The sequence below is a fragment of the Cibotium barometz genome, chromosome 5 (genome assembly GCF_041138505.1).
Source record: "Cibotium barometz isolate CiBa-2024 chromosome 5, ASM4113850v1, whole genome shotgun sequence".
Lineage (NCBI taxonomy): Eukaryota > Viridiplantae > Streptophyta > Polypodiopsida > Cyatheales > Cibotiaceae > Cibotium > Cibotium barometz.
Window position 1 is genome coordinate 40,731,422 of NC_141050.1, and position 25,742 is coordinate 40,757,163.

Here is a 25,742-nt window from a genome sequence, read left to right on the forward strand (position 1 = left end):
TGTGAGTGGATGTATGTGAAAGAATGGATGTGAATGTGTATGTGAAGAATGGATGTGGATATGTATGTGAAAGAATGGATGTGGATGTGTATGTGAAAGAATGTGATGTGATGAAAAGAGATGTGATGTGACATGAATATATGTGGATGTGAAGTGATAGATATGAATGTATGAATAGATGTGGGTAGTCGTACAGGTGAACGATTGGATGGATGTGGATGAATGAGATGAGATGTGTATGAATGAGATATGATGTGGATAGATGTGATTAGATGTTATGTGGATGGATGTGATTAGATGTTATGTGGATAGAATGTATGTGATTAGATGTTATGTGGATAGATGTGATTAGATGTTATGTGGATAGAATGTATGTGATGGGATGGTGAGAATGAATATGATGGATATGAATGAATGTGATTTGAATCAGGATGTGAATAAATGAGATGTGATGTTATGTGAATTGAGATGTGAATGAATGTGATGTGATGAGATGTGGAGATGGGTAGATGCGAGTGGATGAAATTTGACGAGGATAAATGAGGAAAGATGTGATGAGATGAAAATGATGTGATTGGATGAGAATGGGAATACATATGAAATGGCTGTGATTTAAATAATGTGGATTGATGTGGAACAATGTGGAAAGACGAGAGTTCGTTATAGAAACTGTATTTATGACTTGTTCTTAAATGACTATTTTATGTCAAAAATGTTGGGGAAGCATTTTGACCATCTTGTGAATAAGGTCATGGAGGCCTAATCTAATAAAGTTACAACTGACGGAGAGTCAATGGAGGACGTCTCGCGTAGCAAGGTCGGTCGAGGTCTTGACCAGCCTCGGTTCGATTTAAATGGTGAGCTTTCGATACGGTGGATGAGGGACCAAGGAAGCAGCCTATGAGTGAAGCGCTAGGTGACCTACAAAGGATCCTAGAGGGTGCTGACCATACGGTGCTCGGGCTCCGGGTCGCCAAAGATACCCACACGTGCATCGGGAAAGATATTGGAAGAATAAGGAGTAAGAGTTGTTTTTTGAATTCGGGCATGGATCTGGTTGATTGACCTTGTTGGTCCTCAACGGATAAGTCCATGGCTCTTTTATATGGATCTATTGGTTGATCTTGCTGATCTTCAATGGAGATTCCATTTTGATTTTTATAAGTGAAAATATTACCGGTTACTACTATGAGCTAGGAACTATCGAAAAGGCCCTTAAGTGGATAGGTGGTGAGCATTCTGGTTGCCAATGATGCCATAGGTACATCGATGAAGGAAAAATTAAAAATTAGAATTCAACCGGATATTTTGGAGGATTATGATCAGTGACACTATGGTTTCATTAAATGATTATTTAAAGACAGCTGATTCTATGAAAAAGGCAATTTCATATTGGGTGTGTAAGTGGTGTGACTAGTTTTAAGTTTGCATGAATATCCGGCTAGAAGGCCTGGGAACTCTACCCAGTGGATCAAGTTGAGGGATATCAAATTAAAAATCTGTATAATTAAAAATTCCCATGGAGGACTGTTCAGATGGAGATTTTGGTTTAATGGACCATTATTGTGTTAAAGATATGAATGTTATGATCTGAAAGAATTGCTATCTAATGATGAGTTTTATATAAGGGATCTTTATCCTAGGATTCTGTTGGGTTGACCAGACTATAAGGAACCCCAGAATCAGTTGGATCTTAAGGGAAAGAGTTGTCCTCTAGTTTGCGAGATGAGGACATCTCGCGTTTTTTTAAGTTCTATATAAGGGATCTTTATCCTAGGATTCTGTTGGGTTGACCAGACTATAAGGAACCCCAGAATCAGTTGGATCTTAAGGGAAAGAGTTGTCCTCTAGTTTGCGAGATGAGGACATCTCGCGTTTTTTTAAGTGGGATAGGATGTAAGATTCCTCCCTCTAGCTTTTGAGGTGTGCAGGTGTAAGTACCTCCCCTGCTGATTTTATAATTATTCCCCTCTCAGAAATAAAAGAAAGATCATGTTTTACCCTGTTTTGGCTTGGAGAGAGAAAATGTCTAGAGGGAGGTAATTCAAAATTGAGATATTTTTGGATATAAAAATCCTTCTAATGTCTAAAATGATTTTCCCTGAAACATAAATTCAAAAAGAACTTTCCAATGTGCAATTGGAATTAATTAAAAATAGGTATAAAGGACCTTAGCCTAAGGGTCTAAATTTTCAGAAATTTTTGAATTATGCTCCAATAAAGGTTTCTATGGACCAATAAGATTAATCCAAATGTAGGGAGGAGATAAATTGAAGAATACAAGAAAAACCCCCCAAAAATGAGTAAATGCTCACATAAGATGAAGAGTTGACTGATTACAAGGTTTATTAGTTAAAAATTAAGAGATATTTAGAGGAAATGATGTATTTTTGACACCTCAGTGTGGGAATCTCCCCTCATGAAGGAGGCACCTATTTCACATGTGTGAAGGAATTTTAAACTAAAAAATAATGAGATATTTTCATCTCTCCTCTCTCCTGTTTCAACTAGATCTAAAAAGTAAGCTAAACTGAACTAAAAATGATCAAAAATTGACCAAACTGATCTGGGAAATTCTAGAATCATTTTGCTTGGTTAGAGGCTCACTTTTTCCTATAAATAGAAGCCTCCCCCTTTTTAAAAGCTTAATGGTGTTTATGCACTGTACTACTGTCCTGAGCCATTTACGTTGAATTTCTTGATAATTCAATTGTTTTTGGCTTAATCCTCTCCAAAGTGATTGTGGGCCACTCTTGCTTCAAACAAGAGTAGAACCCTCAATCCCTCAAGCCAAAGGAAAGCTTACAACTCCATGTAAGCTAAATTTTCTTACTTTTTAAATTTAAATCTATGGTTTTTCTTGATTTTCTTGTTTTATAGTGATTGAAGTAAATGCTAATGCTATGCCTTGATGAAAAGGCCACCCCCTTCTCTTCTTTATAATTCAGCCTTTCTTAATGCTAGAAAGATTAGTTAAATTATTAATTAGACTTTTCTTATTATTTACTCTCTTGATTCTAAAAATTGAGTAGATTAGAGTCATATACATCTAGATTAGGTTAATTTAAGTTGAAATTAGAATGAGAAAAATGAGAAATGGTCAGTCATACAAAGGAGGTTATGGTAAAATTTTCCAAAATTTTATGGAAAAGAAAGTTTATTTTTATGTTATTCCAAAAAAGTAATTCCCACCCTCTGTGCATTCAAAAAGAAATATTCTAATTACTCCATGTGCATATTCACCTATGAATATGCATGAATATCACTGATATTAATTATTAAAATTAAGTTCTATGCATAAAAAGATGCATAATAAAAATTCTTTTATTTTAAAAGTGTTATTTTCATTAAATTTATATTCTATGCATAGAAAGATGCATAATGGAAATTTTTTTCGTTATAAAAGTGTTATTTTCTTTAAATTTGATTTTATGCATAGAAAGATGCATAAAAGATTTATTTTTATTTCAAAAGTGTTATTCTCATTAAAATTGATTTTATGCATAGAAAGATGCATAAAGGATTTATTTTTATTTCAAAAGTGTTATTCTTATTAAAATTGATTTTATGCATAGAAAGATGCATAAAGGATTTATTTTTATTTCAAAAGTGTTATTCTCATTAAAGTTGATTTTTATGCATAAATAGATGGAAAAAAAAAGATTTTTATAAAAGTGTTATTCCCACTGAAGTTGACTTTTATGCATAAATAGATGCGTAAAGAATCTTTATATCAAAATTAGAATTCTCTTAAATTCTGTTTAAATTCTATGAATAGATGTTACGAGATGTGATGAGAATCAGATAGGTGTGAATGAATGGATGGATGTGATGTGAATAGAGGTGATGAGATGGGTGAATAGATGTAATGAGATGTGATGAGAATCAGATAGGTGTGAATGGATGGATGGATGTGATGTGAATAGAGGTGATGAGATGTGAGGTGAATAGATGTGATGAGATGTGATGTGAATCAGATAGATGTGAATGAATGGATGGATGGATGTGATGTGAATAGAGGATGAGATGTGAGGTGAATAGATGTGATGAGATGTGATGTGAATCAGATAGATGTGAATGAATGGATGGATGGATGTGATGAGAATAGAGATGATGAGATGTGATATGAATAGATACGATGTGATGTGATGTGAATCAAATAGATGTGAATGAATAGATGGATGGATGTGATGTGAATAGAGGTGATGAGATGTGAGGTGAATAGATGTGATGAGATGTGATGTGAATCAGATAGATGTGAATGAATGGATGAGATGGATGTGATGTAATAGAGGTGATGAGATGTGAGGTGAATAGATGTGATGTAATAGAGGTGATGAGATGTGAGGTGAATAGATGTGATGAGATGTGATGTGAATCAGATAGATGTGAATGAATGGATGGATGGATGTGATGTGAATAGAGGTGATGAGATGTGAAGTGAATAGATGTGATGAGATGTGATGTGAATCAAATAGATGTGAATGAATGGATGGATGGATGTGATGTGAATAGAGGTAATGAGATGTGAATGAATGGATGGATGGATGTGATGTAAATAGAGGTAATGAGATGTGAGGTGAATAGATGTGATGAGATGTGATGTGATTCAGATAGATGTGAATGAATGGATGAGATGTGATGTCATGTCATGTGAATCAAGATGTAAATGAATGATATGGGATGTGAGTGGATGTATGTGAAAGAATGGATGTGATGTCATGTGAATCAAGATGGAAATGAATGATATGGGATGTGAGTGGATGTATGTGAAAGAATGGATGTGAATGTGTATGTGAAGAATGGATGTGGATATATATGTGAAAGAATGGATGTGGATGTGTATGTGAAGAATGGATGTGGATGTATGTGAAAGAATGGATGTGGATGTGTATGTGAAAGAATGTGATGTGATGAAAAGAGATGTGATGTGACATGAATATATGTGGATGTGAAGTGATAGATATGAATGTATGAATAGATGTGGGTAATCGTACAGGTGAACAATTGGATAGATGTGGATGAATGAGATGAGATGTGTATGAATGAGATATGATGTGGATAGATGTGATTAGATGTTATGTGGATAGAATGTATGTGATGGGATGGTGATGAGAATGAATATGATGGATATGAATGAATGTGATTTGAATCGGGATGTGAATCAATGAGATGTGATGTCATGTGAATTGAGATGTGAATGAATGTGATGTGATGAGATGTGGAGATGGGTAGATGCGAGTGGATGAAATCTAACGAGGATAATGAGGAAAGATGTGATGAGATAAAAATGATGTGATTGGATGAGAATGGGAATACATATGAAATGGATGTGATTTAAATAATGTGGATTGATGTGAAACAATGTGGACAGACGAGAGTTCATTATAGAAACTGTATTTATGACCTATTTTTAAATGACTATTTTATGTCAAGAATGCTAGGGAAGCATTTTGACCGTCTTGTGAATGAGGTCATGGAGGCCTAATCTGATAAAGTTACAACAACTGACGGAGAGTCAATGGAGGGCATCTCACGTAGCAAGGTCGGTCGCGAGGTCTTGACCAGCCTCGGCTTAATTTAAATGGTGAGCTTCCGGTACGGTGGATGAGGGACCAAGGAAGCATCCTATGAGTGAAGCGCTAGGTGACCTGCGATGGATCCTAGAGAGTGTTGACCATACGGGCTCCAGGTCGCCAAAGATACCCACACGTGCGTCGGAAAAGATATTGGAATAAGGAGTAAGAGTTATTTTCTGAATTCGGGCATGGATCTGGTTGATTGACCTTGTTGGTCCTCAACGGATAAGTCCATGGCTCTTTTATATGAATCTGTTGGTTAATCTTGCTGATCTTCAACGGAGATTCCATTTTGATTTTTATAAGTGACAATATTGCCGATTACTATGAGCTAGGAACTATCGAAAAGACCCTTAAGTGGATAGGTGGTGAGCGTTCTGGTTTGTCAATGATGCCATAGGTACACCGATTGGGGAGGATTAAGCAAAAAATAATTGAATTATTAAGAAATGGCTCAGGACGACAGGAGCAGAGTAACAGTGCATAAACACCATTAAGCTTTTAAAAAGGGGAGGCTTCTATTTATAGGAAAAAGTAAGCCTCTAACCAAACAAACTGATTCTAGAATTTTCCAGATCAGTTTGGTCAATTTTTGACCATTTTTAGGTCAGTTTAGCTTACTTTTTAGATCTAGTTAAAATAGGAGAGAGGAGAGATAAAAATATCTCATTATTTCTTAGTTTAAAACTCCTCCACATATGTGAAATAGGTGCCTCTTTCATGAGGGGAGATCCCCACACTGAGGTGTCAAAAATGCATTATTTCCTCTAAATATCTCTTAATTTTTAACTAATAAACCTTGTTCTCAGTCAACTCTTCATCTTATGTGAGCATTTACTCATTTTTGGGGTTTTTCTTGTATTCTTCAATTTATCTCCTCCCTACATTTGGATTAATCTTATTGGTCCATAGAAACCTTAATTGGAGCATAATTGAAAATTTTCTGAAAATCTGGACCCTTAGGCTAAGGTCCTTTATACCTATTTTTAATTAATTCCAATTGCACATTGGAAAGTTCTTTTTGAATTTATATTTCAGGGAAAATCATTTTGAAAACTAGGAGGATTTTTATATCCAAAAATATCTCAATTTTGAATTACCTCACTCTAGACATTTTCTCTCTCCAAGCCAAAATAGGGTAAAACATGATCTTTCTTTTATTTCTGAGAGAGGAACAATTATAAAATCAGAAGGGGAGGTACTTACACCTGCACACCTTAAAAGCTGGAGGGAGGAATCTTACATCCTACCCCACTTAAAAAAACGTGAGATGTCCTCATCTCACAAACTAGAGGACAACTCTTTCCCTTAAGATCCAACTGATTCTGGGGTTCCTTATAGTCTGGTCAACCCAACAGAGTCCTAGGATAAAGATCCCTTATATAGAACTCATCATCAGATAACAATTCTTTCAGATCATAACATTCATATCTTTAACACAATAATGGTCCATTAAACCGAAATTTCCATCTGAACAGTTCTCCATGGGAATTTTCAATTATACAGATTTTTAATTTGACATCCCTTAACTTGATCCACTGGGTCAAGTGTTAACAGTAGCAATCTATCAGCACAATCGACTAATCTCATAGTGATTTACTGAAGTCATTATCGTCATTCCAGTTACGAACATCATCACAGGGGACTCGTCCCAATCATCCTCATTGAATTCGCTCTGATACCAGCTGAGAGATCCCTGTCCCCACCGCGCAACAAATTCAGGGGTACTAGCAGCGGAAGTAGCACTTCTTGCACGGGGTAGGGTCCCTCAGTCGGGGCCTCGCCCACGGATATCCGGACAAGAGACTAATCCCTTAGTTCTTCCAAAACCAAACCCGGAAAAACTTTCCTCTCCTGGAAAGCACGGGCAATTCCTCCAGGATATTTTTACTCTAATGTAGTTAAAAGCCTTAACTATCTGAACTGATCTAACCGAACCCGTAAGTCCCATAGTCAGATCAAGGAAAAGATTGCACTTAGATCATAGAGACCAATGCTTTTTTCCTCATTGAGATGCATAGCCGTTGATTCTTTTCCATAGAACAATTTTTATCCATTGATTCTCCTTTTAGGGATCCATCAGTCTAGCCTAACCCTATCCCCAGTCCCGTGGGTTAGCCAACCACCCAACCACTGTAGTGATGGGATCCAATTAAGAATTTAGTTAGGTTTTATCCCGGGTACTAGGGAAAAGAGTTCCCAAGCCTTCTAGCCGGATATTCATGCAAACTTAAAACTAGTCACACCACTTACACACCCAATATGAAATTGCCTTTTTCACAGAATCAGCTGTCTCTTCAAACAAGAGTAGAACCCTCAATCCTGCAAGCCAAAGGAAAGCTTACAACTCCATGTAAGCTAAATTTTCTTACTTTTTAAATTTAAATCTATGGTTTTTATTGATTTTCTTGTTTTATAGTGATTGAAGTAAATTCTAATGCTATGCCTTGATTAAAAGGCCACCCCCTTCTCTTCTTTACAATTCAGCCTTTCTTAGTCCTAGAAACATTAGTTAAATTATTATAATGACTTTTCTTATTATTTACTCTCTTGATTCTAAAAATTGAGTAGATTAGAGTCATATACATCTAGATTGGGTTAATTTAAATTGAAATTAGAATGAGAAAAATGTGAAATGGTCAGCCATACAAAGGAGGTTATGGCAAAATTTTTCATAATTTTGTGGAAAAGAAAGTTTATTTTTATGTTATTCCAAAAAGTAATTCCCACCATTCGTACATTCTAAAAGAAATATTCTAATTACTCCATGTACATATTCACCTATGAATATGCATGGATATCACTCATATTAATTATTAAAATTAATTTCTATGCATAGAAAGATGCATAATGGAAATTCTTTTATTATAAAAGTGTTATTTTCATTAAATTTACATTTTATGCATATAAAGATGCATAATGAAAATTTTTTTCGTTATAAAAGTGTTATTTTTATTAAATTTAATTTAATGCATAAAAAGATGCATACAGGATTTATTTTTATTTCAAAAGTGTTATTCTCATTAAAATTGATTTTATTTATTTCAAGCGTTATTCTCATTAAAATTGATTTTATGCATAGAAAGATGCATAAAGGATTTATTTTTATTTCAAAAGTGTTATTCTCATTAAAATTAGATTTATGCATATAGAAAGATGCATAAAGGATTTATTTTTATTTCAAAAGTGTTATTCTTATTAAAATTAATTTTATTTATTTCAAAAGTGTTATTCTCATTAAAATTGATTTTATGCATAAAAAGATGCAAAAAGGATTTATTTTTATTTCAAAAGTGTTATTCTCATTAAAATTAATTTTATGCATAGAAAGATGCATAAAGGATTTATTTTTATTTCAAAAGTGTTATTCTCATTAAAGTTGATTTTAATGCATGAATAGATGCAAAAAAAAAGATTTTTATAAAAGTGTTATTCCGACTGAAGTTGATTTTTATGCATAAATAGATGCGTAAAGAATCTTTATATCAAAATTAAAATTTTTCTAAATTCTATGTTTAAATTCTATGAATAGATGTTATGAGATGTGATGAGAATTAGATAGGTGTGAATGAATGGATGGATGGATGTGATGTGAATAGAGGTAACGAGATGTGAGTTGAATAGATGTAATGAGATGTGATGAGAATCAGATAGGTGTGAATGGATGGATGGATGTGATGTGAATAGAGGTGATGAGATGTGAGGTGAATAGATGTGATGAGATGTGATGTGAATCAGATAGATGTGAATGAATGGATGGATGGATGTGATGTGAATATTCCAGATAGATGTGAATGAATGGATGGATGGATCTGATGTGAATAGAGGTGATGAGATGTGAGGTGAAAAGATGTGATGTGAATCAAATAGATGTGAATGAATGGATGAGATGTGATGTCATGTGAATCAGGATGTAAATGAATGATATGGGATGTGAGTGGATGTATGTGAAAGAATGGATGTGAATGTGTATGTGAAGAATGGATGTGGATATGTATGTGAAAGAATGGATGTGGATGTATGTGAAAGAATGGATGTGGATGTGTATGTGAAAGAATGTGATGTGGATGTGTATGTGAAAGAATGTGATGTGATGAAAAGAGATGTGATGTGACATGAATATGTATGGATGTGAAGTGATAGATATGAATGTATGAATAGATGTGGGTAGTCGTACAGGTGTACGATTGGATGGATGTGGATGAATGAGATGAGATGTGTATGAATGAGATATGATGTGGATAGATGTGATTAGATGTTATGTGGATAGAATGTATGTAATGGGATGGTGATGAGAATGAATACGATAGATATGAATGGATGTGATTTGAATCGGGATGTGAATCAATGAGATGTGATGTCATGTCATGTGAATTGAGATGTGAATGAATGTGATGTGATGAGATGTGGAGATGGGTAGATGCGAGTGGATGAAATCTGATATGAGGATAAATGAGGAAAGATGTGAATGAATGTGATGTGATGAGATGTGGAGATGGGTAGATGCGAGTGGATGAAATCTGATGAGGATAAATGAGGAAAGATGTGATGAGATGAAAATGATGTGATTAGATGAGCATGGGAATACATATGAAATGGATGTGATTGAAATAACGTGGATTGATGTGGAACAATGTGGAAAGACCAGAGTTTTTTATAAAAACTGTATTTATGAATGAGTGTTTTATGTCAAGAATGCTGGGGAAGCATTTTGACCGTCTATGAATGAGGTCGTGGATGCCTAATCTGATAAAGTTGCAACAGCTGATGGAGAGTCAATGGAGGATGCTCGCATAGCAAGGTCGGCCAAGGTCTCCAGCCTCGGTTCTATTTAAATGGTGAGCTTCCGGTACGGTGGATGAGGAACCAAGGAAGCGGCCTATAAGTGAAGCGCTAGGTGACCTACGAGAAGGATCCTAGAGGGTGCTGAACATACGGTGTTTGGGCTTTGGGTCACCGAAGATACCCACAGGTGGGTCGGGGAAGATATTGGAACAAGGAGTAAGAGTTTTTTTCGAATTCGGGCATGGATCTGGTTGATTGACCTTGCTGTCAGTATATACGGGTAGTCACGGTCCTTGGAATTATAAGGTAAATACCATCACGTCTAGGCCTCAAGCAAGTCAAGGATTCCATGCAATTGCGGTACTTCCATCTGAAGACCCAATTACTAATTTATGAATTTCAATCTAAACATCAATTTGTATGAATTTCATCACATTTCTAACTTTTTACTGTTACTTCATAAATTTTTGATATTTTTGGCTTCTCAGTTCATCCACTTTAGGCAATTTGCTCTAATACCAGCTAAGAGATCCCTGTCCCCACTGCGCAACGAATTCAGGGATACTAGCAGCAAAAGTAGCACTTCTTACGCAGGGTAAGGTCCTTCGCTTGGGGCCTCGCCCACGGATATCCAGACAAGAGACTAATCCCTCGGTTCTTCCAAAACCGAACTCAAAAAAACTTTCCTCTCCTGGAAAGCACGGGCGATTCCTCTAGGATATTTTTACTGGAATGTAGTCAAAAGCCTTAACTAAATGAACTGATCTGACTGAACCCATAAGCCCCATAGTCAGATCAAGGAAAAGATTGCACTTGGATCATAGAGACCAATGCTTTTTTCCTCATTGAGAGGCACAGCCGTTGATTCTTTTCCATAGAATAATTTTTATCCGGGATTTACTTTGTCTATCGTACCATAACAGAATTGCGTCTCATTTTAGGAATCCATCATCTAGTCCCGTGGATTAGCTAACCACCCAACTACTATAGTGATGGGATCCAATTAAGAATTGGGTTAGGTGTTGTCCCGGATACCAGGGAAAAGAGTTCCCAGCCCCCCTAGCCGGATATTCATGCAAACTTAAAACTAGTCACACCACTCACATACCCAATATGAAATTGCCTTTTTCACAGAATCAACTATCTTTAAAACAATCATTTAATGAAACCATAGTGTCACTGATCATAATCCTCCAAAATATCCGGTTGAATCCTAATTTCTAATTTTTCCTTCATCGGTGTACCTATGGCATCATTGGCAACCAGAACGCTCACCACCTGTCCACTCAGGGGCCTTTTTCGATAGTTCCTAGCTCATAGTAACCAAAATGGAATCTCCGTCGAATATCAACAAGATCAACCAACAGATCCATATAAAAGAGCCATGGACATCCGTTGAGGACAATCAGATTGTCAATAAGAAGCTGGACAAGAACAACTTCCATGCCTCGAAGTTCAGAATGACCAATTTCCTTATGGGGGTAAAGGATTTTGCAACTATGTCGAAGGAGACAATGAGAAGCCTCGTGAGTTGTAAGAAGAGAATGCCACTCCAGTAGACATAAAGGCATTCAAGGATTGGAACTAGGGTGCAAGAAAAGTCATGTATTGGCTTTCAATTAGTGTCACATACACTATGATAGGACACATATACATGATGCCAACACTCCAACAGTTGCATGGAAGAATCTGGTGTAGATGTTTCAGACCAACACAAAGGCAAGGAAATTGCTAAAGCAAGAGCTGCATACTGTGGAAAAGAAAAGCATGTCTCTCAAAGAGTATGCTTTAAAGATCAAGGGCATTGTTGAATCCTTTGGGCCTATCAATGTATCAGTGGAAGATGATGAGTTTGTGAGTGTCTGTTTTTGAATGGACTTAGCAAATAGTACAAGCGATTCAAGACCTCCATTACAGTTAGAGAGAATATTCCCAAGTTTTAGGACTTCGTGTCTATACTGATAATAAAAGAAAAGTCGCTAGTTGAGGACTCTTCTTCACAAAGCCATTCAAGACCTCCATTACAGTTAGGGAGAATATTCCCAAGTTTTAGGACTTGGTGTCTATAATAAAAGAAAAGTCGCTAGTTGAGGACTCTTCTTCACAAAGCAAGAACACATTGGAACATGATTTTTACTCTACTTCAGGTAGAGGTAGAGGTCGTGGTCGAGGACAAGGTGGTGGCCAACAAGGAAATCAAAATTCTGGATAACATCAGTTCAATGATTCGCGCAAAGCAATCATACACGGGTGGAAGAGGCCAGTCTAGAGGCAGGGGGAGCCAAAGAGACCAAGGTGGTTGGAAAATTAATCAGAATGCAAATAGCATAGAGTGCTATTATTGTGGAAAACCAGGGAACATGGAGGATTGCTATAAAAAGCATAATGACATTAAAAGTGAAAAGTTGTAGCAAGACAACTATGCATCATCTAGTAAACAGGGAGGTGATGACATAAGTGAGCAGTTCTTTGTGATGCAACACATGCTCAGTTCCATAATAGCAGATGTGTCAGGATCTCAAGATACATACTATGTGGATTCTCGCACCTCTAACCACATGACCAATCATGTTGAGTGGTTTAGAGACATGTAGAAAATGGAAAAACCAGGTTATGTAGAAAATGGAAAAACCAGGTTATGTAGAAACAGGTGATGATATTGTGCATGTTGGTAAAGCGACATTATCTATGCAGGATGGAAAAATGAAGTACTTGGCAGATGTGCTTCATGTTCCAAATATTACAACAAAGAACCTGGTTTCTGTTGGACAGATGGTTGAGTAGGGTTTGCAAGTGAGGTTTAATCCTCAAGGATGTTTTGGGAAAGATATCAAAAATCAGTTTCGCTTGGTTGCAAAGGGTAACAGAAATGGCAGGATGTTTACTTTGGATGTGAACATGCCTTAAGTAAAGGCAGCCATGTTTGTACATGGAACAAGTGTCATTTTGCAAATATTGACATATGGCACAAGCGCATTGGTCATGTGAATGTACTGCAAGGATTGAAGTCTATGCAGGCCCAAAATATTGTTGTAGGTTTGCCATAGTTTAGGTTGATGGTATACACAAATTATGTGAAGCATGCCATCTTGGTAAGCAGGACAAACATGCTTTCCCACATGAAAAGCATGTTAGTGTAAGGCCATTAGATTTCATACATTCAGATGTATGGGGACCGACCACAAGACTACAACAATTTTGCAGGTTGCATGTATTATGTTACATTCATTGATGACCATACTAGGAAAGTGTGGGTTTACTTCATGAAGAAGAAAAGTGAGGTGTTTGCTCACTTTCAGAGATTTAAAGCCTTGGTCGAGAAGAAAAATGCATGCAAATAAAATGCTTGAGATAAGATGGTGGGGGAGAATATTTTTCCAATGAGTTTAGCGATTTCCTAAGGAAGCAGGGAATCAAGAGACAGTTTACATGCAGGTACACTCCGCAAATAGATTGGTGTTACAGAAAGAAAAATTATACACTTTGCAGAAGTGGTCAGTGCTGTGATGGCTGAAAAGAATATGCCACATTATTTTTGGGTTGTGTACATTATGAATAGGACACCCACTATAGCTGTTCATGGTATGACACCTGAACAGAAGTTTACCCGCATAAGACCGGATGTGTCTCACTGGAAAGTGTTTGGGTGCATTGCATATGTGCATGTTCCTAATGAAGTGAGAACAAAGTTGGATCCAAAGGCAGAGAAATGCATCTTTATTGGTTATTCTATGGAGCAGAAAGGTTATAGATGTTATAACCCTACCACTCCTAAGATGCAAATAAGCAGAGATGTTGTCTTTGATGAGATGAGTAGCTCGTATATGCACTAGTAGTGAAGGCAACAGAAGATGCGGATGTAAGAAGTGTTGATGTTGCACCACATGTAGAGCAGCAATCACAGGTGCTTAGTGGACCTAGAGAGTCCTCTAGCAGCAGTTTTTTCCAGTAAAATCACACTCCTATAGAAGACCCTTGTGGCTCGAGCCGAGTATGGTTTTGCCTACAAATCGAGCACCAAACTAGTTTCTCCTTGGATAGAGATGCTGGTTCATCGGACCTTCCTTGGTCTGATTTAAACTTAATTTGTCAAGAATGTGATGGCAAGCTCATGGAGAGTCAGATATAATTCTATTTTCTAGCATTATCTTTGATATTTTGACTCAAAGCTTGCGAAGAAGAAATTGAGATTGTGGAAGAGAAATCATCTGAATTCCAACATGATATTCTCAAAGTTGACAGCGAGTTTACAATGTTCGTCAAGCCATGTAGGCTAGGCAACAATTAATAGGCATTCATACCGAGGGAGAAACCTGGTTGGTTTGCTTTTCCACCCCCTAGAGCTAAGATTGGGGCTACCTTTTGTTAGAAAATGCCAAAAAGGCAAAATTTAAAAAAAAGTTTTCAAACATTTCCAATCAAAAGAAACAGGGCCGAGGAGTCTTTGGCATGCACACAGGGACTTTAATGAACAAATGAAGAAATGAAGAAAGGGTCGTAAAGAGCAGCTCATATGGAATTTGAGGGAAAACAGGAAGCCATGAGACAATTTCCTTAAATAGGTAGGAATTGACAAAACATCTTATAGATAGAATGGCCTTGATTTCCAAGGCTCGATGGAAAGGGCTGCTATGAGACTAAAAGCCTAACCTACTTCCCTCAAGGGTTACAAATCACTTTCATACGGCGAAAGTTATTGGTTCGAATCCAATAGTAGGTAACTTAAGATTTTTTATGGTTGGTTTCACTAACCAAGCACCGAGTTCCGTGCTTTCCAGCTTGCATTCATCTCGTGAGCCAAAGCCAGTGCTTTGTCAATGGAAGAGTTCGATCCCTCATGGAAGCTTTCATTCCGATACAAATTAGATAGACCAAATGGGGCGGGAAGCATTGAAGCTGCCTTGGCCCTGGGGAGGAGCACATATAGCGCTTACACCCAAATTTCAAAAAGGTAAGATAAAAGAGAAATGCATGCTTTTATTTTCATTAGAAATAGGATGGCACCAGTAGATAGATCAAGCACTATATATGCCGCTATTGCTTCTACGAATAAAGTAAATGGGGGTTCATGGTCAACCCGTGGCCTTTCTGCCATGCGTGCGGAAAGGTACCCTCCTCCCTAAAGGTGGTAGCAATTGGCGAGAAAAGGCCTTATGTTTGGTGGCGTAGCGAGACTGGTGGATGTGGGACGTGTAACTATGTTCCATGAACATCGATAACCCGGACAGGTTTACCAAGGGTTATTCCTACTAACCATCGTAAGGTGGTTAGGTCTGGTTCGAGCGATCCTATGAGATGATTGGAATGTGTCTCAATCACATTCCGGATCTACCAAATAATCGATTGTAAAAGAGTAATGGATACTACCAAACTCTCCTATAATCAAATTATAGGAGAGTTTGAGGCCATTGAGAGTAGGGTGCAGAAAGTCAAGTCTTGGAAATACTTCTCAAGCCCTTCATGGTGCCTGATGAAATTGTCTAAAGCTATTCTCGGCTCTGCTAAGAGAGTTTGCTCCAAAGCTGTCTTGGTCTGCAGGCCCTCACCTCTTTATGAATGAATGGGCCGCATAGATATTCCTCAACAATAGGAGGGATCAGCCTCTCTCGGTTATTATGAGTAAAGTCAAGCACTGCAGCGTCTATCCCACTAATACTAATAGGGCGCTTTTACCGCATTAACTGAAAACGTTACCCCAATCGATAAAGCTGCCCACAAGAAAACACAACTCTTTTTGGATCCTTCCACCAATTTAAATTTTAGCTTGCGAGCCCCTTCAAAAATATCATGTTGCGCCCTAATGTTGTTTGCAATTCTGTGGGCGAGCCCGTGTTGGTGGATTGATGTATGGCAACAGTGTCAACAACAGAACTTGGTTGTTGCGCAAACCGCAACATAGCCATGAATAGGAATGTAACCGCAACATAGCCATGAATAGGAATCTCTCTCTCCATATGAATTTTCTATGGATTTCTTTTGTGGCAAGTTGTGCCCATTCTTGTCCATTTACATACACTGAGTTAAGGATTTTTAGAATGATAGGAGCCATCAGGAGTCAAAAGATTGCTGAGCCACCAAAGTTGTGCTAGCACTCACAAAGGGAGCAGGCTTTCTATTAGCATCATTGCTAGCAAAGAGTGGGCAAGTCCTATTTCTTTTTGGGGCTTTTCAAACTAAGCCCAAAACCAAGTAACTTGGAAGTGAACCCCTGGCACCCCCTTGTGAAGAGAATAGGATAATTTACCAAATGGGTTGTAGAGTAGGTTTTTTGCATTGAACACAAAAAATATATATATATACACATTCACACAATTTCAAGGGTTGATGTAAACACATTCTATGATGAACATTTAAACTGCCTCAATTTTTGCACAATTGTAAAAACCCCATGGCATAAAATGATGGCTATTGGGTTGTGGATGATTGTTGTTTAGATTTGGAGCTAGACTGGGGTTGCTTGGGCTTACCTTCGTTCATCATCATTTCTTGATTATGAGCAAGACTGAGAGCCCTGTCATAAGACTTTGGCTCAAAATTATGTATAGTAAACCTAATGTTCGTATCCATAACTCTAATGAATTGTTTCAATTTATCCTCCTCGGATATACCTAACTGTGTTGCTGACGTGATTACTTTATTAGAGTAAGTTAGTATGGGTGACCCATTATGGGAGAGTTTGTAAAACTCATCCTCAAGGTTGGTCATGTATTGTGGAGGGAGAAACCTTTTCTTTAGGTCGGATACAAAGGTGTCCCACACATACTATGGAGCCCCTATAAACGAGTCTACATGTAGACTCCACCAATGCTGCCACCGAGTGATCGCTTCGCCTAAAAGATGAGGTCCCGCTAGGTGGACTCGATCTTGTGGATCTAAAAGCTTAGCGAATGAAAAATATATTTGACAAATTGATGAATGAATTGTAATATCGCAGCATGATCACACTTACCATCATACTTACTGAAGTTCAGTTGAGCTCATATGACGATGGTGGTTGGGGTGGTGGAGGAACTTGCTCCTTGGTTCGCTAGTGTAGGGAGGAGAGACAAAACATTCGCTGCATAGCGATTATCAACTGCTGATTTTGGAGTTGCATAGCCTCACAATTAATCCTTTCTTGGGTAGCTTGGTCTGCCCGCTTTAGTTCTTCTTCATCCCTGTGTTTAGCATCCTAGGCCCTTCGTTCATCCTCACGGTGAGCTTCTTTGGCGAGTCGTTCTTTGTGCCACTATCGCTTCATGAGAAGGAATAATCTGTCCAATTATGAGAGCTATTTGGGCTTTTCTGCTTCTTCTTTGGCTTTTTCAACTGTCGCTTCTTTAGCTTTTTCAACCTCTTATTTAGATTTTTTTTCTTGTGCCGCTTCTTCTTTGGCTTCAATTTGTTGCCTTAGTAACCTGTTTTTGTCCAAGAGCAATCTAATGAAGTCTTAATTGCTTAGCGGAATCGTTTCTGCAAGAGGTGTCTTCCCTATAGAATTCTTCTTCAATATCTTAGTAGTAACTTGGTGACGATGTCTCCCTTGACATTGTGGAAGCCTGGGTATTTTTTCTTGGCCGCATTTTTTCCATCCACGGAATGCTCTCACTTTAGGATACCCAAGTTGGGTTATAACCTGTAGCTTTGATACCAATGTACGATGTAAGAGGTTGATCGTAATAACGCACAACAAGCCTTCTTTATACCCATGAGTCTATGCAATTCTACTTAGACAGAGAAAGTAGAATCGACACAATATTGGGTCCCAATTTACCCATTGAAGGGCCCCCCTGCAAGCACGAGTATTTGCTTATATTATTCTTTGGAGAACTTACAAAGAGTGAATGATGGCTGAGGACTACCAGACACAAGGACAATGTAAACCAAACGCAAGTTGATCTAGATGTTGTCCAAGCTTCGTTGAATAGCTCTTCAATGAACACTATGCAGCCCCAAAACTGACGGATGCACATATGGTTGGAATCTGCTTGCAACTGATGCTGAATTTCCCTAATAATGATATCATTTAGTGGGGACTAAAACACTGCATTTATATGCTCCTAGGCTACCGGTCGGCCACACAAATGATGTCGACCAATAGCTTTTGGACAAAATTAGCATTAAATGCTAGTTAAAATGCTACTCTTCTTAAAAATGCTAAATTTAAGACCTAGCCGACTGGAGGCTCACTGAAATCTTGTTATCGGCCTGTTGTAAATGCTGACTGACTGGATACATGTTTGCTCCAGTGTTGGTCGACTGGCCCACACTGTTGCCTAGGGTTGAGATTATCCCTTGGACAAGCCAAAATAAGCCCATAAACAATGCCATGCATTTAACCTAAATGCTACTGAAGCATACCTATTTCTAGGACTGACACTACATGCACTATCTGATAAATTCTCGAAGTGGGTTAAGAGGACTGACACACGCAGACTCTCTATGGGTGTGGAGACTCACCTACGTAGCTCGCGCCTGACATGTCCCAAACTAGGGCTCACAAAGGACCACGGCATACAACAAAGTATTCCTCAAAAGGCAAATTCTACTGATGAATGGTGCACTGATGTAGAGCCAATATGTCACATAGCACTCCAGTGCAAGGTGCATGTGGACAGGATATGTAACTATAGGTACAAGGAAAAAACTTGGAGCATGAGGTCCCCCACAAGTAACCATCTTGCAACTAGCAACTACAAATCAATTCATTACCTGCATCCAAAAAATGCCTTTGTTGCCAACTTTATCTTATGGTGAAACTAACCGCCATCGCCATATCACAATCATGGAGGAAAAACTCATTTCACCTTGAAATTTCCTCTATTTATGTAACTTGCCGAGATGCTACATGCAAACGTACCAAGAAGACCTCTTCTCAAGTTCAATTTCATTTAAAAAACAACCTCCATCCATTAGATTTGACCACACCCAAGGTTTGTTATGTGCTTATGAGAATTAACATCACCACAAAAGCACAGCATCCTCCCAGCTGCCAATACATGTCACATGCCATTTAGGGTGTACAATGCCCCTGATAGATTCTCAATTCCTTTCCCATCCATCTTCACAAATGACTTCTCTTATTCATCAAATGCTTAGCATCTTGTACGCCTCAACAATATTTTATAGATACAAGGGTGCTGTAGTAATAAAGTATGACAAATTAACCACCAAGAACAGTGATTGTTGAAACTCTACTCTGCCCCACCAAGCTGGATGTCAAATTCAGTAGGATAAAGGAAGGCAAGGCCTCAAGACATAGACAGTGTCACACCACTGAGCTTGCACACACCCAAGCAGTAGGTAACAGTTTAATGTGCATGTGGACACCTAGGATCACACAAGTAAACATCAACTTGACAATCTATACCCAAACTATGTTCCCTCCACTCAAAAAGGCCTCCACCACTACCAAAACAGAGGCACCATGTCTGACCTTGAGTACTAGAATTCTGACATTAAATAATTGCAATTAATTTCACATTTTATGTGAATCGTGAAGCATTGCCCAACCTCAAAAACAATGTAGTCATGCTGCACAAGTTCGCTTTTCAGATCATCCACAAACAAGGCATAAAGCACTGTGGAGCAAAGCAGTATTCTTGGTTTAAAATGGCCTCATTACCACATCTGACTGAAAAGCAACCAGGCCATCTCTCACCACCCGAAACGTTTTCTGAACTTCACACACAAGGATGTCATACCCCAGACAGCCAAAAAGGAGCTCACAAGAACCTAACACACAACATCCTAAGTGCTTACTCCTAAGTGCTCAACGTCGAGTACTGCTTATTGGCAATTGACAAAACATAAAGTCATTGCAGTAGAGAATAAATCATCCATTGAATAATTAATTAATTTGCACACAATTAATTGGCATGGGCAAATTGTTACAAGAGGAGCCTCCTCTTCCTTGACCAGTTGGAAATTAACTTCTAGAGCCCCCAGAGCAAACCGGCTACTGTTCATCTGAACTCCTGGAAGTTTGTGTGTCCAGTTTCTTTAGCATGTTCAACAGCCTCCTGCAAATCCGACCAGCCATTGTCATTCCAGTTGTGTAAATACTCTCTCTCTCTCTCTCTCTCTCTCTCTCTCTCTCCTGTTTTATTTTGATTCAGCCATTGTGCATAATAGCTTGATATTTTGATGATACATCTGGTCTCATGAACAGTCGTGTTCTTTTTGACAACGTTAACAATCTTTTCTTTCTTTCTTTCTGCAAAGGAGCCTCCCCCTCACTGATTCAGCTGTACGGAAAGCCTATACAGAAACTCTTCAATGTATGCATCAACTCACCATCTATACACACTGATACTTGGACCCACCAGATCCACCCACTGACTTGAAAATGGGAAGTTGAAAAATTGTGAGGGCTTATTATCCACTCATAGTGGTAAGACCCTCATACCAATCCTTGTCCAACTTTTCAATGAATTTACTTGCTCGGGCCTCCCTTAAACCTGGTCAGAGAGCACTTCATACCCATCTGCAAGCCAAGAGACTCATAATTCAGAACATTGCTAGGCCAACATGATTGGATATCTCATGGCCAAGCCAGATCAGCAAAAGATGCACACTTGAGTGAGTGCAGTGCAAGACATGGGCCAAGCAATCTTTCAGCAAGTCTTCATGCTGGATTACTCGTGAGTCTTCATACCATCATTGAGATGAAACACAAGACATAAGATTTACTGCTCCTTTCTAGATCCCCATACGACCAGAGTTACATAGCGGTATGAGGAACAGGGTGACAGCCTGCAAGGCCTCTACCATAGCTGGCATACTTCTCTAAATAGATTATGTACCAATACTATCGCACAGCACAGAGGGGAGCTATGGGAGGCAACCTTACTCAGACCATGCGGACTAGGCCTCTCCGTTGACACCTTACCAGGACTTCAGTACCAGGGGCAGCCACAAGCACTACAAGGCCAGGAGCTGCACAAAGCCATCAAAATGACATTTGGGCAGATATACATCCCTCTGGTATATATATAACTAGACACCCTGCCCCCCTTCTAGGATGAGCCCATACTGAGAGCAGTCCATATTACATGGCAAAAAGAATACAAGATTACCATCTGGCCAACAACTCCTTTTTGGCATGCACCACATCGTAGTGTGAATTTGGATGTATCTGTAAATTTCCTCTTCCTGCATCAAGCATTCAAGATTAAGAGTCAAGAGACCTCATAAACCTACAAAATGAGGATGGGATGAGCTTTATAGCAAACCTGTGGGCATCCTGAACAAGCCTCTCAGCCAGCTTAGCAGCAATACCAATTGTCCCATCTTTATGAACAGCAAAGATAGTTTGATCAACTTCTTCTGGGGCACTTTCAAAGGGAGTCATCTACAAGACCATAAACACCAACAATTAAAAGACCATATCACTTCCAAACCTAAGGCTAGTTAGAGAATGGGGCCATCCACCACTGCCGTGCAGAGCCCCCATCATGACTGCTCCTATGTATAGATGGGCATCAAACTCCCCACCAAGGAAAATTTATGAGACTAAGGGAGTTCATTCTTCACTTACAGCAAGAGCATCATAGTGAAGGCCATCATATATCAGCATCACACGTTCTCCATAGCCTCTGTCCTATTGCATTTGCCAATAAACAAAGGGAGTTGAAGAGACAACCAACAAACCATGCATCATATATTGACCACTAAAAGTGAGACATACCTGGCCATAAAGATCACAGCGGGTTGTCTGAATATCATAGGCAGCAATTTCACGCCCATAATATTCGGATAATATTGCTAGCTCTATGGCGCCTGCATGTGAAAACTATTCTTCTTATATATAAGATACAGACCAAATTTGACACATGAGAATGCCAACTCACAAGTCACCAAATGACAGAATATATGAGGAGAAAAGCACAAATTTTAAAAAAAAATGTCAAATCTAAAATTAGCCCCTCCCCATGAGAATCAACCCAACAGTAGCAGACATTTCTTAATTGAGCTTATTTGTTTTTTTTTTGGGTGGGGGGGTGTCTACGTGTGTGTGTGTGTGTGTGTGTGTGTGTGTGTGTGGGTTTTCCTCGTTTTGAGGTTTCCCACCTGTAATTAATGACATGAAGCTTTACAAAAAAAAAAGTGTGTGTGTGCGCGTGTACATGCACGCGAGAGAGAAAGAAAAGAAAGAAATAAAGTTGTATTAACGTTTTCAAAAGGCCAAAATGACCTATGAGACCAAGAGGTACATCATCCTGGGTACAAAATAGTAATAAAGAAAGATAACAAAAATCTAGAACTATAAAATCTGATCTGGGTACATGAGCAAAGAGCTCTCATATCACCCTAATACATCCCTCATGGGCCGCTGTGACATGGTGCTCAAGGTGGTAAAACTGAGCTGGCGCGAGAACATCCTACGATGATGGGAGATGATGGGCCCGATCCTCCTGTGGTGGCGTGGCCATGGGCGAGGGCCATGGGGTTTGGGGCGTCAAGCTCTGCATAACTCAGTGGCTCTGTCAAGTGTCACACCTCTCGGCCGAGCTCCTCCACTAGCCTGTGGTCTGGGTATGATGGGTGGATTGGCCCTCGGAGTACTGGTATGGAAGAAGTCGGTGAGAGCTCTCTGTGCTGGTCCTTGAGCAAGTACACCTGATCTAGATCTCACTAATGACTCCCTGTGTCTACGGAGCTCTAGAAGAAAAAGTCCCAGGCATCTCTAATCGGCGAAGTCCATGATCCTGGAAAGTGGTCCGAACCCAACTCGGAAGAGGCCAATGGAACCTCACCCGAATCTCATCGTATACAGGGCATCGGCATATGTAATGATCCTCTGTCTCGGGCTCTATGTGATAGAGCTAGCATATCCTGTCCTTTGGCATAACCCTAAGAGAGAGAGAGAAAGAAAGAAAGAAAGAAAGAAAGAAAGAAAGTTGTATTAACGTCTACTACTAGAGGCCGAACTTGACCTATGAGACAAATCAATGTACAATTGTCAATGTCTTCTGGATGCCCAGAAAAAAAAGGACAAAATGAACATGAAATAAACTATGAAAGTATTGAGCTAGTGGGGGGGTGTGATTGATGGAGCACTACTGGTAGAGGCTCAGTATGCAATCTAGAGAGAGATATTAAGCGTCTACTAAAGACCCAATGGGCCTATGACACCAAGTGATACAATAATGTCCATAAACATAGCTCACTGGAGTGCTACAAAACTGTCCATGGAAACTCATCATGGAATACTAAGAACATAGAAACATGAGAGCAACATCAACTCCGAGTAGATGGTATACCACTCTCCAAAATATCAAGCATGGGGCTAATGATTATGGCCGAGAGGACTCCCTCAGCTATATCACGTGGAAAGGCAGCTCGATGGCGGTGGAGCATGTCCTGGATCAGGAGTTGATGAGGTGATCATGGCCGATGGGGGGCCCGAGGGCATCGGGCACGCTGGAGTGTAGAGGCTCGGTCCGAGGTAACTCCTCTCGGGCGAGGTAGGTCCAGAGCAGCTTGTGGAGGGTCCACAAGATCCACTATGTCGATGTCGTCCACCTCCTAGGTCCAGAAGAAACTGGTGATGGTTGGTTGGTGAGGGAGGGGCCGGGGTGGCTGGGACCGAGACTCTCTCAAAAAGGTGTCCTTGTGTGTGCGGAGCTAAGCAAGAAGAGGCCCAGGCAACGCTGATCCTGGAAGTCGATGATCCTGGAGAGTGGACCGAATCCCTCACGAAATAGACAGTGAAACCTCCCGGGGATCTCATAGTATACTGGGCAGCGGCATATGTAATGCTCCTCCGTCTCAACCTCTGTGTGGCATAGTCAGCAGATCCTCTCCTCTCTGGGTCTCCGTATGAGCTTCCCGGCTCTGAAGATGTGCTCAGCTCTACCTGTCTCCACTCTGAGGCGGTGGGATGAAACCCATATCTCGCCAATCGCAATCCGCATGGCATGCGACATGTGAACACTCAAGTAGCTTGGCTGTTGGATGAATCCATCCTCAGTGAGTGTGAGGAAGTGATCTCTGTAGTACAAGTGCATCTTCGGGGGGAGCTCCGGAGGTGTGATCCATGTGCAATGTGTGTAAAGGCTGAGAAGATCTAACCAGAAAACCCGGTTGGTATCCTCGTGAGACAACCGGAGAAAAGGGGAGTCCAAACTATACTAAAGGGGGGGTAGGCGGTCCATGCAGAGCCCATATACTGAGAGCCAAGTGGAAACTAGTGCATACCATACTCCAAAGTGGCCCTCAAGTGCTAGCTGTCTGGAGGACTCTAGGGCAAGCCTCGGGTACCTCTGGGGATCCATGTAACTGATGCGATAGAGGTATGTGACTATCTGGAAGAGTGCATCCACTACCATCAGGGCTGCAGCAAACTCTGCCTGGATAATCTGGTGTGGGACGGATGGTTTGTTGCGGATCATACGGGAGAACATCATGACCTGGGGCCTCTCAACCCGCTGCCAATCCTCATCAGATAAATCTCGCCCCAGAAGGCTGCTCCATACATCAAGGCTGGTGTGATGAGGGTGTCAAAAAGCCAACCCTTCGTCCTAGGCTCCTGGAAATGTGCCTGGAAGCATGCCGCTGAAGGAAGCTCAAGGCTGCATATCCCCGCATCACTCTGGCATGTGCTGCGAGAACCATGGTAAAGCGTGGGCCACTGAAAGTGACACCAAGGTAGACATAGGACGAGACAATCTCCACAGGATCCCCTCTATATGTGAAGCTCAATCTGGATGTGAAGGGGTGAGAGGTATTGAAGACCATTACCTTGGCTTTACCAAGGATAACAGAAAGGTCCTGCTGAGTGCAAAAGTCATGTAAGGCATCCAACTATCTCTGAAGCCCTTCGGCTGAGTCTGAGAGAAGGACGATGTCATCTGCATAAAGTAGTATGGGGATTAATATGCCTGCCACTGTGGGACCAACCCTGCCTAATCCATCAATGAAGCTCGAGATCTCATCAAAGTAGAGGCCGAAAAGAGTGGAAGAGAGAATAGTGCTGGAAGTCTCATGTGATGTACTTCCTGGGGCTCTCACTCATCCGGTGACGGACTCATAGAGGGCGATGATGCTCCAAACCATGTCAGATGGGACTCCGATCTCCTGTAAGTAGGAGGCAGGCTTGGGGTACAGTATCAAAAGCTTTGCGGAAACCCACAAACCAGTAGTAAATCCTCTGATGTCGTGCTCTACCCTCCTCGATGATGGCATGGAGGGTGAAGATGTGGTCAAGGATAGAGTAGCTCCTCCGAAAGCCAGCCTGTCCTGAGGCTCTGCATCCCTGGCTCTCTGCAAATGAACTGAGCTCCGCCTCTAGCACTGATCCATAGAGTTTGGCCAATGTGTGACCAATCATGATCGTCCTGTAGTTATTAGGATCAAGTGGATCTCTGGGGATGATGGTGTTGGTGGACCAAAAGG

At 39.9% G+C, this 25,742-nt stretch overlaps 1 protein-coding gene across 3 annotated transcripts in view; it reads right to left on the bottom strand.

The window, feature by feature from the left end:
* Positions 1 to 19,806: 19,806 nt before the first annotated feature.
* The window catches only part of LOC147638492 (OTU-like cysteine protease family protein), a 117,368-nt gene continuing 111,432 nt past the window's right edge, over positions 19,807 to 25,742 (bottom strand). For all 3 annotated transcript variants that reach the window (XM_086798404.1, XM_086798403.1, XM_086798405.1), the window contains exons 5-9: positions 22,033 to 22,124; positions 21,883 to 21,945; positions 21,578 to 21,696; positions 21,422 to 21,497; positions 19,807 to 20,365 (exon numbers count right to left, since the gene is read on the bottom strand). In XM_086798404.1, the coding sequence (XP_086654530.1) occupies positions 20,309 to 20,365; positions 21,422 to 21,497; positions 21,578 to 21,696; positions 21,883 to 21,945; positions 22,033 to 22,124 (407 nt within the window). In that variant the 3' untranslated portion in view covers positions 19,807 to 20,308. The remainder of the gene's footprint in view (positions 20,366 to 21,421; positions 21,498 to 21,577; positions 21,697 to 21,882; positions 21,946 to 22,032; positions 22,125 to 25,742) is intronic.